The sequence below is a fragment of the Erpetoichthys calabaricus genome, chromosome 1, assembly GCF_900747795.2.
Source record: "Erpetoichthys calabaricus chromosome 1, fErpCal1.3, whole genome shotgun sequence".
Lineage (NCBI taxonomy): Eukaryota > Metazoa > Chordata > Cladistia > Polypteriformes > Polypteridae > Erpetoichthys > Erpetoichthys calabaricus.
The window spans coordinates 289,856,498-289,872,067 of record NC_041394.2 but is presented as its reverse complement, the minus strand read 5'-3'; the positions used below and the strand labels follow the sequence as shown (position 1 = coordinate 289,872,067).

Sequence of the window (15,570 nt, the reverse complement as noted above, 5' to 3'; positions counted from 1 at the left end):
GTCATGACTATCGATGTCCTAGGTTATAAAATGGTGCCAGGCAGCAAGTACCCCAGAATTACAGTGTGCACACTTGTAAAATGCCTTGGAATGATGTTTGCTGTACCCAGAGTTTCCTGTGACCCTAAGATTAGAGTATGTTAAGAAGCTTTAGTAAATGGATGGATGTCTGAATAAATTCTTACATTGCATGACGGTGATGTCTCGAACTCTGCAAGCCAGATGTCAGTGGAGGTTGTCATTTAAAACAAACTGTGCTTGTTCTTAGCTTAGTTAAATTTCTTACTTACAATTTTTCCACCCATCCATTCATCCAGTTCAGTCAATCACAGACATATAATGCTTATTAACATTATTTTTATTATTGTGTGTACAGGTAAAGTAAGATGCAATTTATCTAACAGTGATTTAGTGAGATCCCTTCTGTTTTTTTCCAGCTTACTTTAGGTTTGTATAATAGAACATCCTAAGGTATGGAGATTATTTAAGGAGGTATTGAAAGACAAAGTGTACAATAAAGCTCTAACATAGCTTTAAATCTTACTTGAATGCCAATTTGAATGTTGATTGAGTTGTCTTATGTCATCATGGGAACAATGGCCACTTCAGACACACAGGATGAGAAAGGATATGGCCTACCAACAAAGTGAGAATGTCTAACACATGGAGATTTTTTGATAAATAACTGAAGAGGATTTCATGATATAAAGGTTTCACCGAGATGACAGTCTGTCACAGCAACTTGTGTTTAACAAGGACTATCACAATTGGGGACAATTAACAAACTTGCAAGTACAATCCATGAGTAATTATTAACCCACACAAGACAAAGTGGGCCAAACAAAGAGGAGTAGAAAAGTATCTCTGCAAAGAGAATGCAGCATTTCTGTCTGACCTCGTAGAAGAACCCTCACAGGAGCTCAGAATACAATTTCACTCATCACAGAATAATTTCACCCAAAATCTTTGTAAAAGGACAAGGTAGGACCTGTAGCATTTATTCAGTCAATATATTAATTTCTGTGTCTTTATTCAGTTAGTCTAATTCAGAGACTTGGAGCTCAGACATAGCAGTCTAAATTAAACAAAAATAATTACTGAGACTTTACATTAATTTTTATAATCAAGTATATTAACTTGGAATAATAATTGTTTATACAGTATATTCTGGATATGCCTTAACCCTGCTATATCATGTTCACTGTGGATGAACAAAGAAGCACAAAGTGTTGTAAGAATCTGGGATAAACACTTGAGTCATATACTTGAAGCAGAAACCTTGACAACTTTAAAAAGATTCTGAATGCGAATTAGTTTTTGGCTGAATGAACAAACTGGTTTGACTGAAAAATCAAATTCATATACTCTTGCAGAAGGGGCTTCACTGAAGCATGACTTCTGTGATTCCTTCAGACTCTTCCCAATTTCTAGACATTTTTAAAACAGCTAAACCTGAAAAAAACAAAACAAATAAGCCATACTATGCACTAATTTGTGAAAATATCTGAGTTTGTTAGACTAAATATAAATCACTGCCTGAATGTCTTATTACATTGGTCTAAAAAATCACTTCCTTCAAAAATTGATCTTTCAACAAATCTGGCAACAGAATTGCTCTGTCACGTCCAATTTTTGAGAGATGAAGGTTTAAAATTAAATAGCACTATTCTCAAGAAAACACCATAATATATTTCTTTAAATTAATTACTTAGACTTCGAAAAATTGGAAATGACACACAGAATTGTTTAAAATATAATTACTACTCACAAAAAGTAGTCACTTGATAGTATTTTCCTCATAGAATCCTCTGAAGGTGCTTCATAGTGGAATGACCAATAGATGCCTGCTAACATAGACTCACTTCACTTTCAATTAAAACGTCTCTCCATTTGAACCATGTCATGGTGGAACCTCTACCCACATTCCTCAACAACAACAACAACAAATTATTTCTTGTGTGATTGCCCAAAATCACACAAGGAATGCTTCAGAGACCGCACCCATGTTCTCAGAGAGAAAATCTAAATGAGAGTGTGGGAAATTAATTTTTAAAGACAAGTTTCACCCAAGTGCTAGGTAGGAAGAGAGAAACTCCTCAACTAGTTACTTATAGTTTTCTTTTCTTGTATTACCAATGTAGTGAGAAGTCAACCAAAGTGACACCTTTTATTGGCTAACTTAGCTTGCATATTGTAATCTTTTTAGTTAGCCAATAAAAGGTGTCATTTTGCTTGACTTCTCACTACATTCATAATGGCTAACACGGTACAACACCCTAGTACTACTTGTATTACCAAGAAAACTGTGGAAGGGTGTGCATTCTTTTACTGTTTGCTTACTTGTTACTTGGTCAAAACAATGGGTGGATTAACCTGATCTTGCATATTTCTATAAAAAACATTTAAACAACAACTTTCTCTTTTCTGGACAACAAAAAGGCACCTTTTTAATGTTTTGAAGGAATAAGAAGAAAGAAAAAAATACTGATTAAGAGCAACGTTAAAAATGAGGAAGGCTGACTCTTTCTAGCTCAAAACATAGTTCAGATAATATTCAGAGCATGAATAATATTTATGCCATAAAAGAAACCAATATTTCTTGCTGAGTCCGATATATTGTGGAAACAGTTAAAGAAATTCCAATTTCAGAAATGGTTTCGACACACCTAAATCTATAAAGTCCACCATTTATTTTTTGTTGTTGCTTGGGAAGATTTTGGTGCGGTTCAGTGTTTATTGATTCAGTTGCACTATATGTAAGACATTCATGACATTTTTCTGTGGTTGACTTACTGTAAGAAAATATGGTAGCTGTCTCTGAATCAAGCTTATTTTTTATGGTGCTGGAGTGTGGCAGCAAGTTGCATGTTGGTTAGACATGTAAGTGAGAATTTCATTGCACTTTAAACACATGACAATACTATTAGTACTACTACTACTTTTGTGAGATTTTATTTACTGTGACTGAATTCATTTCATTCATGTTTCCAATTCATTAACTTAAGTTATGTAATGAAAGGGAGCCTGTAATTACAGCACTGGCTGCAAGACAGGAACCCACTATAGATGGGGCACCAATCCCATGTAAGGCTCTTGCACACATTTCCAACAATCCAAATTAATAGTGGCTAGGGAACATAGCCTGAATATCTTTGAGGTGTTGGATCAATCCAGTCTTTTTATCCATTAATATAGTCTGGTGTCGTGAGAACCAGGGCCTATCCTGGCAACATTAGGAAAGGCACACATCCCATTAGTCATGCCAAATCCTGCACTGTATAGCGTAAAGAAACATCATCCCATGATACTTAACAGGTGTATAGACACAGTACAATAGTTTATGTGGGTTTTACAACTGCAGCAAACATAGTTTCAGTGTCTTCTTCAGGATCATACAGTGAGTGAGCAGTAGGGACTAAACCTCTAGCCTTGGGTTTTAAAAAACAACACCTTAGTCATATCACCACACTACCTAACATCACAGTACCTTGAGGAAACCCAATAGGAATCAGGTGGTGTGTGTATGATCCACACAAACAAACCCAGCAGCTATCACGGACATAGAAATATGGGGAGAATTTGACACTTCCACATAGATAATGACCTGGAAGAAGCTGGAGCAGTGGCACAGCAGTAGCATTAACCAATATGCCACCATTTCTCTCAAAATGTAAATCCTATAACATAAAATTCAAATTCAGAAATAAAGCATATGACTGCAACCAAGCCTTAATACAATAGTTACATAATGCATTCACTTTTACAAGCTATACTGAAGAACCCTACAGTCGTTCTAAATAATATAAGGAAAAACATCTCAGTGTTTCTAATAGAATTTGTTGCTTGGCTTAACATCAGAGCTACATTTCTACTTGTTTATAACATAATGTGACATTTTCAAACTTGTTTAATCTCATTTAGGGTTGTTGGGGTGAGGGGTGCAAAGACCATCACAATACTGAGTGTAAACAGGAAACAGCCCTGGACACAGCTTGTTCACTGTAGGGTAAATTCACTCCCATTCCCACAGAATGACAATTTGGATTTGGCAATTAACTTAAGCACATATCTATAGACCAAAAACTGAGTTGTTTTTTTTTACTTTATTAGTTACAAATGGCTCACCAACATTTCTTTTTTAATAAAAAAACATTTGCCTTTTCACTTGTATATTGTAAATTAAAGACAAAATAGGCATTTTACTTCTTTATAATTAATATCACTTTAGGACCCAGCCACAGGGGATGCACAAACCAGTGTGTTTCTTCATGCCGGTCCCAAGCCCGGATAAATGGGGAGGGTTACATCAGGAAGGGCATCAGGAATTTGGCAAATTTCGCCAAATCAATATGCGAACAACAATACAAATTTCCATACCAGATAGGTCGAACCCCGGGTTAACAACGACCGCCACCAGTACTGTTAGTCAACAGGGATAATCAATTGGACAACTGTTGGCCGAAGAAGAAGAAGAAGGAGAGGGGGGAGATGTGTCCGGTGGCAGGAGGAGAGGAGGAAGGTAAAGAGAGTGGAACTGAGGGTAGGAACTTTGAATGTTGGCAGTATGACTGATAAGGGGAGAGAGTTAACCAATATGATGGAGAGAAGGAAGGTTGATATATTGTGCGTGCAACAGACTAAATGGAAGGGGAGTAAGGCCAGGTGGATCGGAGGTGGATTCAAATTGTTCTACCATGGTATGGATAGGAGGAGAAATAGAGTAAGGGTTATTCTGAAGGAACAGTATGTCAAGAGTGTTCTGGAGGTGAAAAGAGTGTCAGACAGAGTAATGATTATGAAGCTGGAAATTGGAGGCGTGATGATGAATGTTGTTAGTGCATATGCCTTGCAAGTTGGGTGTGCAATGGATGAGAAAGAAGATTTTTGGAGTGAGTTGGATGAAGTGATGAACAGTGTACCCAAGGGACAGAAAGTGGTGATTGGAGCGGATTTCAATGGGCATGTTGGTGAAGTGAACAGAGGAGACGAGGAGGTGATGGGTAGGTATGGTGTCAAGGAGAGGAATGAAGAAGGTCAGAGGATAGTGGATTTTGCCAAAAGGATGGACATGGCTGTGGTGAATACGTATTTTAAGAAGAGGGAGGAACATAAGGTGACATACAAGAGTGGATCAAGATGCACACAGGTAGATTACATCCTATGCAGAAGAGTCAATCTGAAAGCGATTGAAGACTACAAAGTAGTGGCAGGGGAAAGTGTAGTTAAGCAGCATAGGATGGTGGTCTGTAGGATGACGTTGGAGATCAAGAAGAGGAAGAGAGTGAGGGCAGAGCCAAGGATCAAATGGTGGAATTTGAAAAAGGAAGACTGCAAGGTTGAGTTTAGGGAGAAGGTGAGATAGGCACTGGGTGGTAGTGAAGAATTACCAGACAGGCTGGGAAACTACAGCAGATGTAGTAAGGGTGACAGCAAGAAGGGTGCTTGGTGTGACATCTGGACAGAGGAAGGAAGAAAAGGAAGCCTGGTGGTGGGATGGGGAAGTACAGTAGAGTATACAGAGGAAGAGGATGGCAAAGAAGAAGTGGGATAGTCAGAGAAATGCAGAAAGTAGATAGGAGTACAAGGAGATAAGGCGCAAGGTGAAGAGAGAGGTGGCGAAGGCTAAAGAAAAGGCGTATGATGAGTTGTATGAGAGGTTGGACACTAAGGAGGGAGAAAAGGACCTGTACCGATTGGCTAGACAGAGGGACCGAGCTGGGAAAGATGTGCAGCAGGTTAGGGTAATAAAAGATAAAGATGGAAACGTACTCACAAGCGAGGAGAGTGTGTTGAGCAGATGGAAAGAGTACTTTGAGAGGCTGATGAATGAAGAGAACGAGAGAGAGAAGAGGTTGGATGATGTGGAGATAGTGAATCAGGAAGTGCAACGGATTAGCAAGGAGGAAGTAAGGACAGCTATGAAGAGGATGAAGAATGGAAAAGCCGTTGGTCCAGATGACATACCTGTGGAAGCATGGAGGTGTTTAGGAGAGATGGCAGTGGAGTTTTTAACCAGATTGTTTAATGGAATCTTGGAATGTGAGAGGATGCCTGAGGAGTGGAGAAGAAGTGTACTGATACTGATATTTAAGAATAAGGGGGATGTGCAGGACTGTAGTAACTATAGGGGGATAAAATTGATGAGCCAGAGCATGAAGTTATGGGAAAGAGTACTGGAAGCTAGGTTAAGAAGAGAGGTGATGATTAGTGAGCAGCAGTATGGTTTAATGCCAAGAAAGAGCACCACAGATGCGATGTTTGCTCTGAGGGTGTTGATGGAGAAGTACAGAGGAGGCCAGAAGGAGTTGCATTGTGTCTTTGTGGACCTGGAGAAAGCATATGACAGGGTGCCTTGAGAGGAGCTGTGGTATTGTATGAGGAAGTCGGGAGTGGCAGAGAAGTATGTAAGAGTTGTACAGGATATGTACGAGGGAAGTGTGACTGTGGTGAGGTCTGCAGTAGGAGTGATGAATGCATTCAAGGTGGAGGTGGGATTACATCAGGGATCGACTCTGAGCCCTTTCTTATTTGCAATGGTGATGGACAGGTTGACAGACAAGATTAGACAGGAGTACCCATGGACTATGATGTTTGCTGATGACATTGTAATCTGTAACAATAGTAGGGAGCAGGTTGAGGAGACCCTGGAGGTGGAGATATGCTCTAGAGAGGAGAGGAATGAAGGCCAGTAGGAACAAGACAGAATACATGTGTGTAAATAAGAGTGAGGTCAGTGGAATGGTGAGGATGCAGGAAGTAGAGCTGGCGAAGGTGGATGAGTTTCAATACTTGGGATCAACAGTACAGAGTAATGGGGATTGTGGAAGAGAGGTGAAAAATAGAGTGCAGGCAGGGAGGAATGGGGGGAGAAGAATGTCAGAAGTGATTTGTGACAGACAGATATCAGCAAGAGTGAAAGGGAATGTCTACAGGACGGTAGTGAGACCAGCTATGTTATATGGGTTGGAGACGGTGACACTGACCAGAAAGCAGGAGAGAGAGATGGAGGTAACAGAGTTGAAGATGATAAGATTTGCACTGGGCGTGACAAGGATGGCTAGGATTAGAAATGAGTACATAAGAGGGTCAGCTCAAGTTGGACGGTTGGAAGACAAAGTCAGAGAGGCAAGATTGTGTTAGTTTGGACATGTGCAGAGGAGCTGGGTATATTGGGAGAAGGATGCTTAAGGATAGAGCTGCCAGGGAAGAGAAAAAGAGGAAGGCCTATGCGAAGGTTTATGGCTGTGGTGAGAGAGGACATGCAGGTGATGGGTGTAACAGAACAAGATGCAGAGGACAGAAATATATGGAAGAAGATGATCCGCTGTGGCAACCCCTAACGGAAGCAGCCGAAAGAAGAAGAAGATAATTAATATCACTTTAGACAGTCACAAGTTTCCACACAAAACACCACTCAGAGGATTCCCCATTATCTAGCAGTTCACTACTCTGCTGAACAGTTGTACTTTGTTAAATTAAATCCTACACATTTTTCTTTTTTTGTCTAACTATACACACTATTTTGAGAGAACATTTACACAATATCTTTCAAAACTGACCTTTTGATCATACCAATCAGGGTCTTAACCTAAATGTGCCACTCAAGTACTTCCATCAGGCAGTGGCCCTGGCACCGGAAGTACTCCCAGGTCCTTAATAGAAGGGAACACACTCCCTTATCCAGGCGAGTTGGAGCTGGGAAGACATGGAGCAACACTCGACTGGAGGAGGGTAGTGAGGTGGTGAGAGGAATTGTGGAGAGAGAGAGAGATAGAGAGAATGAAAGAGAGCAAGAGAAAGAGAGAGAGAGATAGAGAGATAGACTATTTGTAATTATATTTGTGTTTAACAAGGACTATCACAATTGGGGACAATTTTTTGAGGAATTGTGTGTAATAATCACACCATTATTTGAACCAGGGACTCTTTGTATTATTGTGTTTGGGGGGTTTGGGGCTCGCTGACGTCCAGATCCATCACAATTGGTGTAGTCAGCAAGATTTTATGGCCATCTGGGGGGCACAAAACCTGTTTTTATAAATTTTATTGTGAGTGTACATCCCTACACAATTTTTTCTTTCCTCTTTTTTCCCTTTTTTTCCATAATCCGTTTATTTGAGAATGGCCTGTGGAAGAAATCAATGAAGAGGAATGGAGATATCCCAAGGCGCCAGTCACTGGACAATGTTGTTTATTTGTGGACTCGCCTAGATAAGGGAGTGCGGTCCTTTTTATTAAGGACCCTGGAGTACTTCTGGTGCCAGGGCCACTGCCCGATGGAAGTACTTCTGGGTCATAAGGAAGTCCCAAAAATTGGGAAGTGCATCTCCCGACAGTGCTCCCTTGTGGCACCCAATGTCCCCAGCAGGACTGTGTTGCTGGACTATATCTTCCAGCATTCCCTGCTGGTTCCGAAATGGGCATCGATACGGAGGGCTGCTGCCATCTTGTGCCCTTGGGGAGTAACATCTCCTGGCCAGGATGCCTATCTGCCTGCTCGGAGCCTCCTGTCTGGGTAAGGAATTATCTCCCCCCCCACTCCTGGGGATGCTTGTCTAACCCATGTGGCACTGACAATATTTATACCTGTTAATTCCAGTTCAGGATCACATGCACAAGAGCTCTGATACAGTTCAGTGGACATGAAGAGCATGTGTTTACACGTATCTACATACATTACTATGTTTTTCAGTCTGTGACTGAAGCAAAGTTTTCAAATGCACTTTTCTGTTAGGAAGTTTATACAGCAGGTATTTGCACTAGAGAAGTAATCACTGTGGACAAGACCACGTGATCAAAAAAATTTGAATGGGCACATAAGGGGCCTCTAAACAAGTGTGGATTTTAGAGCTGAAGGAAATTCTCTCAATGGGTACACTAAAGGGTACAAACTGGCCTTATCCTGGTAGCACTGGTTGCAAGGCAAGAACCAACCATGGGTGGTGATGTTACTCCGCTGCAGAACTTGTACCCACCCATAATGAATCTTTTTAAAGTTATTAATAAACCTAACCTTAGATGAGACAACAGTTTAGAGGTAGACATCTATACAGGGTCAGCTTAGATTTGGCAACAGAAATAAATTCCAGGTCTTTGGGATGTAGTGTACATGGAGATAAAACATGCGGGGATGGGTAGGACATTCAGATTTTATAATGAAAATGACAGGTCAATGACAGGTCAAATTTTGAACTGAGAGGTAGAAACACTAACCACTATAATACTATCCTGCCCTCTTCCTTAATTAAAATAATTATCTAGTAATATTATCTGAATGCATTTATTCCACTGTGACAAGCCATACCTTTTATCTGCAGCATAAGCTTGAAGATGGGAACAAAATCCTCAATGGGACAAAAATGCAACTAATACAACTCACACTAGGCTAATTTAGAGTGGCCAACCAACCTAAAATGAATTACTTTCGGAGAAAACACCACATGGACATGGGGAGAATGTACACAGTCCACAAATAACAGATATGGAAATAAGATTCCTGTGTCTATGGAGCAGCTGTAATAATCACTGCACTGCCATGCTACTCAAAATGTTCATGTACATTACATGTGTAGTATGCAGCTATTTCATGTACAACACCTTTCACTCTGAACACTGTCACAAATCCACTGACTGACACATATATTTGCTTTTAGCTACCAGGAGAATATGAATGCTGTTTACAGTCACTGACCTGTCACCGAATGTGGAGTATTTGACTCTTTCTCTGTTCAAATGGGAATTAGAATTACAGACAGAAAATGAGCCGTACTTTGACAGTATGCTGTGGTCGAGGTTAATGATTAGGTGCACACTGAATGAGTGTATAGGCTACACCTCCAACTGCTGCAAAAGAAATAATTTAAAAACAGGCCATAATCCCCTTGTGCAAAATGCACTTTGCCTAGGTAAACAAAGTTCCAAAGCTGCCATAAAGACTGCAATTCTAAATCCAAAAAAAATCTAAACACGTGAGGTTATACAACAGGTCTAGTGTGAAATAAATAGTCATCCATTTTCTTAACTTTTATATTACATTCCAGCATTGCAAGTAACTGAAACCTATCCTGGCAGCTTTGGACGAAAGGAAAAAATTAACCCTTGATGGAGTAACAGTCCATTATGGGCCACACATAGTGGATCAGTCACTAATCAATGTATGGGGGGGAGGGTATGGGGGGGTGACAACCAGTGGCTAGGCTGAAAATTAAACCCATGTTCCAGATGATGTTTGGTGGCAGAGCAATGAGCCATTCTACAATACCTCCATAGCAAATATGCTTCAATTTAATAACAACAAGTTAATCAAACAGGTCATTATTTACACTTTATAGTAAAGTGTGTGGCTGAGCACCGAGTAACTTGAATTTTGGATGATAAAAATTAATATCTGAATTACAATCCAGTTTACAGAACCCTCTTATTCCAGCTATAGTGTCCAAATGATTTATCACAGGCAATTCTGGCGCCAGGAGTGACACAGTAGTTGATTCAATTGTGTCTCACCAAAAGACCTTTGTTGTTCGCCTGTAAAGTATTTGAATGGGCTACACTGGCTTATTTTGAGTGGTCTGGAAACATTGTACATCACAAAGTTAAGCATTTTAAATAAATTGCCACTACTACATTGGCCCCTTTGTGGGTGTGTGCGTGAGTGTATGATAGGTAACTGTCCCATTTGGGTTGATCATTACCTTGCACCCAGTGTTGGTGGTATAGGATCAAGCTACCAATGACCCAGAAAAATAAAAAGCACCTATGCAAAATAGGTGGCATTATGTATAATACAGGGTGGCACAGTGGTTAGCTGTGCTGTCTCCAGGATCCAACTTCCAAGGTATGAATCCCGGCCTGACTGCTGTCTATGAAGAGTTTGCATCTCTTTGTACGTTGATTTTCCTCTTTTATTCCAGATCTGTGTGTTAGGTAACATGTCAATTCCAAATTGGGGTCTTGAGTGGACACTGTGATGAACTGGCACTCCATCCATGATTGGTTCTTGCTTTGCACCTTGCTGCTGGTTTGTGCTCCAACCCTCAAGGTCCTGAATTACATTAGATGAGTATGAGAATGTTAAGTTAAATTACAAATCATTTTATTTATATAAGACTGTGTCTTATCTAACCACATTAATTATTGCCAAGATGATGCAATATGCATTGTCTTTATCTCTAACCAGCAAGGCAAAATGATTAGGAAAGCTCTCATCGGCCACTTTTATTGTACAGCCTGTATGCTCAAGCTGCAAATCTGCTCCTTTTCAGAGTAAACTGAACAAGTGCTTTTTCCAAATCAGGCCTTGGAATGTGTTGTGAAGAATACTGCTGTGACTGGCATAACTGGGTGAAAGAACAAAAACTCTCCTAAAACTTTAAGACAAAACAGGCTGATACTAAGGCAGCTTCACTTGCTGCTAAAGCACTGGCTTTCAGAATTATTAAGGTATGCTGCTTTTATTTACATTTTACCAGATAAGGACTAAAACAACATAAAGTCTAATTTACAGGGTCTGAAAATGTGCATTTGGTTTGTTATGATTTGTAAGTAATACATAATTGGTATGCTTTTCTGATCTTGTCCTTGTGTTACTGCAGTTACTGTCTCATTTGGTGTCCCAAAAGGGAAACAATCAGGCAAGTACAGTCATATCACTCTGCTGCAACAGCAGACTGTTCTAATCAGATTTATTAGTGTGAATGATTATTTTCCTGATACATGTTTGTATTATTGGTATAAAATGTTGTAGAATGGCATCCTTAGCTAGAAAAAAAATCTAATTTAATTTAGTCCAATTTATTTTAAATACACTGTAGTTTTGCCAAAAGGCAAAGAGCACTGTACACATTTACAAACACAAACACAAAACAGTCAAAATATAAGGCAAAATGACGTACAATAAAACAAAAACACCTTACAATATGTGCACGGAAATACTCTAGACAAGGTCCTTTTGTTGGTTATAGATTGCTATTTTACCATTCGAAAAATGTCAGCAACTGACCAAGTTTAATGACTCTGGTTCACATCAAACATTTTTAATTGTCTATCTATCTTTTAAGTAATAGACTTCTTCATTGATGACTAACAATTCTAATGATATTCACTAATTTGTAATAAATTGTTTGTAATTAATTATTGCCAAATTTCCCCCTGGGGACAAATAAACATCTATCTATCTATCTATCTATCTATCTATCTATCTATCTATCTATCTATCTATCTATCTATCTATCTATCTATCTATCTATCTATCTATCTATCTATCTATCTATCTATCTATTTCCAAATTTTTACTTGAAAAGGTGACAAAATTGAAAGATGGAGAATATAGACAACAGAGTCTATGTCTATGTGAAGTGTGTGTGTTCTCACATTGTCCAAGGACCTCTAAATTGGTCCCATATGAATGACCAAGGAATACAATGGACTGGCACCCCCATCTATAGTAACTTGCTGCCTTTGACTGGCTCCTGGAAGTTGGATTAAACAGATTAGAAACTGGATAGATGGATGAATTACAGTTTTGATTTTTTTACATTGTATCCATCATAATAAAAGGACAAGTGTCTGTATGTGTGTGTATATCTGTGTTCATCCGGTTGATAGGGTTAGGAAGAAAAATTTTAAAACAGACAAAACATGTAGAAGAAGGATAACAAAAATAAATATGATAATAAAAATATGAAACAAGAGTTGAAAAATAAGAAAATTCACTTTATCATTCAATTCTGTTGTCCAACATTATAGACCAGCAATCATAGCATGTCCATGACTTTCTTGCACCTGCTAGGGCCACATAAATGAAGTTTATAGCTGTAATGCTAAAGACTGATAACTTGGGCAATGGATGAGTGAAAATAACAATAAATCAATGCGCATGTTGGAAAACTAAAGTCAAACACAACAAGGCCAGAGTCGCTAAACCAGGTCAATGCGGTGGCGACCATCACTGTATTTTACCAGCAAAACACTTTGACTTTAAGAGCAGACATTTTGATGAGAGTCATTAGGTCTACAATGACTACTTAGATTTCAACCTGTCGAAGACAGGTAGCACAGCTAGTTTCTTATAATTGTAAAAATCACAAGACTTATACGTGGAAGTGCACTTAACTGGGAAAAGCTCAACTGCACTGAATTTAGTACAGTATATACTGTATATAGCCCATGGTCATCAAAAAAAGACAAACCTCTGGGACTTTGAAATGTAATATCTCTAATTATGGAACAAAAAGCTCAGGTTTATTTAACATGTATGCAAATTATCTCAACACTTAATGTCATCATTTGATAAACGTCAACATTATAGTGAACTTTACAAGCAGTAATATCGCTAGACATATTCCAAATGCTCCCCCTCCTTAGAGCAGCATGGTAAAACACGACCAAGGTGGTTTTGGGAGTAAAGTACAGCAGGTTCTTAGTTCAACCCCAACTAATGACACCAAAGTTAAGGCATATTGATAAAAATGCAAAGAGTTGATGGACTGAGAACGTGTTGCTTGCCCTAAAAAAGTCCTCACTGCTGTCACACGCATTGCTCTGCGGGGCGGATCCAAAGTGGAGGAAATTTCTGGGGAAAGTCTAGCAATGCCACTGCTTGTAAAGCTATAAATGATGGCTTACACTGAGTATTTTATTATTGTATGACACTAAACATCTATGCAACATGAGTGTTTTTTGATATTTAAGTGAGAAAACATTTTAAAATCCGTAAGTTCTGTATGGGGCGGCACGGTGGCGCAGTGGGTAGCGCTGCTGCCTCGCAGTTGGGTGATCTGGGGACCTGGGTTCGCTTCCCAGGTCCTCCCTGCGTGGAGTTTGCATGTTCTCCCCGTGTCTGCGTGGGTTTCCTCCGGGCGCTCCGGTTTCCTCCCACAGTCCAAAGACATGCAGGTTAGGTGGATTGGCGATTCTAAATTGGCCCTAGTGTGTGCTTGGTGTGTGGGTGTGTTTGTGTGTGTCCTGCGGTGGGTTGGCACCCTGCCCAGGATTGTTTCCTGCCTTGTGCCCTGTGTTGGCTGGGATTGGCTCCAGCAGACCCCCGTGACCCTGTGTTCGGATTCAGCGGGTTGGAAAATGGATGGATGGATGGAAGTTCTGTATGCTCAGGTGAATATGTGGCGACTAGATATTTTGTAATGTTAGTTATGTTCACACACTCAAAAGTCAGTGTTTGTTTGTTTCACGCCAGAAATCTAGCTCCAACATTACATTCATAAATACAGAAGCGTATTAGGGCCTCCAACTCACATAATCTAAATCAGGCTCACAGGGGCAGTGCCTATCCTATTAGCACTGGTTTTAAAGTAGGAAAAAAGATATGGATGTTGAGAAAGTCCATTGTAGAGATGGTATTAATTAACTAAGCTAAAACCTACAATCAAAAAAGAACAAGTAGAAAATGTATTGGGAAACACATTTTCCAATATATATTCTTTACTTTAGTACATTAATTAAAATAGTGTGGTGTAGTAGTTAATAACCACAGAACTCCTGAATACTAGATTCAAATCCTAACTTGGGCAGTTCCTGGTGTGGAGTTTACATGTTCTACCAGTGTCTACTGGACTCTGGCTTTTCCCCATACCCAGGATATGTACAGATTAAGTTAATTTGTGATTCTAAAATGGGTCAGTAGAATGAGTATGGGTGTGTACATAGGTGTGCTCTATTAGGGACTGACATCTTATTTACAGTTGGTCCCACCTTGTGTCCTTTGATCCTGGGGTAGCTATCATCTCTTCTTCAGCCTGAACTGGATAAGCAGGTTGGAGGGATGAATAAACTTTATTTTGAATTTAGCTATATAGCTGCTTTATAAATGTGCAATGGCTTGGCCTCCTATTTGGAGTTAGTTCCTGTCTTGCTGTTAAAATACTCTGGAATCCTGTGACCTTAAAATAATAACTTGTGTAGGTGAAGAATCCATGAGAACATTCAACTCCTATGGTGGAGTGACAACACAATTAAACAGTGTGCAAAATTAAAGGCACATTTCTTGCATCTAAAAGCGGTTTACTGCTCATTTACATTGATAAATATGTTACGGTAACTAAAGGTGATGTTTAGTACTTTACTACTGTAAAGATGCATTAGAAATATGAGTTAATTCTCACTATGAGCACTTCACTATAATTAAATCTAATTTAGTGGTGGTATTTATATTTTACAATGCATTGGCATGAAAACATTTTATCATTATGGTAATTTTGGAATTAATAAAAACAGAGCATGAGCTTGTTACTGCCTAACAGTTTTAAGCTATTCTGGCCTGGACACTACCAGTATAGAGCATGCACAGTCACCCAGTACTTGAGAGGGTCTTCTCTGGCCACTTTGTCCTTTTTCTTGCCTCTCTAGGACAAAAAGACTAGGATGAGTGGTGATGCCAAAGTGGCCCTATATTAGTGTTCTATCCAGGCTTAAGTTCCATTTGAAGTGAGAAGACACCCTAAATTAATTGACACAATCAGAATTATGGTGTTTCAAGCTATTCTGCAAAACTATCTGTCCCTTAATTAAGACATGTATAATTTCCCATTTTATTAAATTATGCAGACATAGCTCTGT

At 39.4% G+C, this 15,570-nt stretch overlaps 2 protein-coding genes across 5 annotated transcripts in view; one reads left to right on the top strand and one right to left on the bottom strand.

Annotated features, from left to right (window-relative positions):
* Positions 1–15,570, bottom strand: part of LOC114662745 (anoctamin-4) — a 391,274-nt gene that overhangs the window by 97,648 nt on the left and 278,056 nt on the right. The window lies entirely within an intron of this gene.
* Positions 4,493–15,570, top strand: part of LOC127528026 (craniofacial development protein 2-like) — a 1,148,403-nt gene continuing 1,137,325 nt past the window's right edge. The window contains exon 1 of one of the 2 annotated variants that reach the window (XM_051928599.1): positions 4,493–6,547. In XM_051928599.1, coding sequence (XP_051784559.1) covers positions 4,565–5,362 — 798 coding nt within the window. In that variant the 5' untranslated portion in view covers positions 4,493–4,564 and the 3' untranslated portion in view covers positions 5,363–6,547. The remainder of the gene's footprint in view (positions 6,548–15,570) is intronic. The other variant, XM_051928604.1, reaches the window with a different exon arrangement.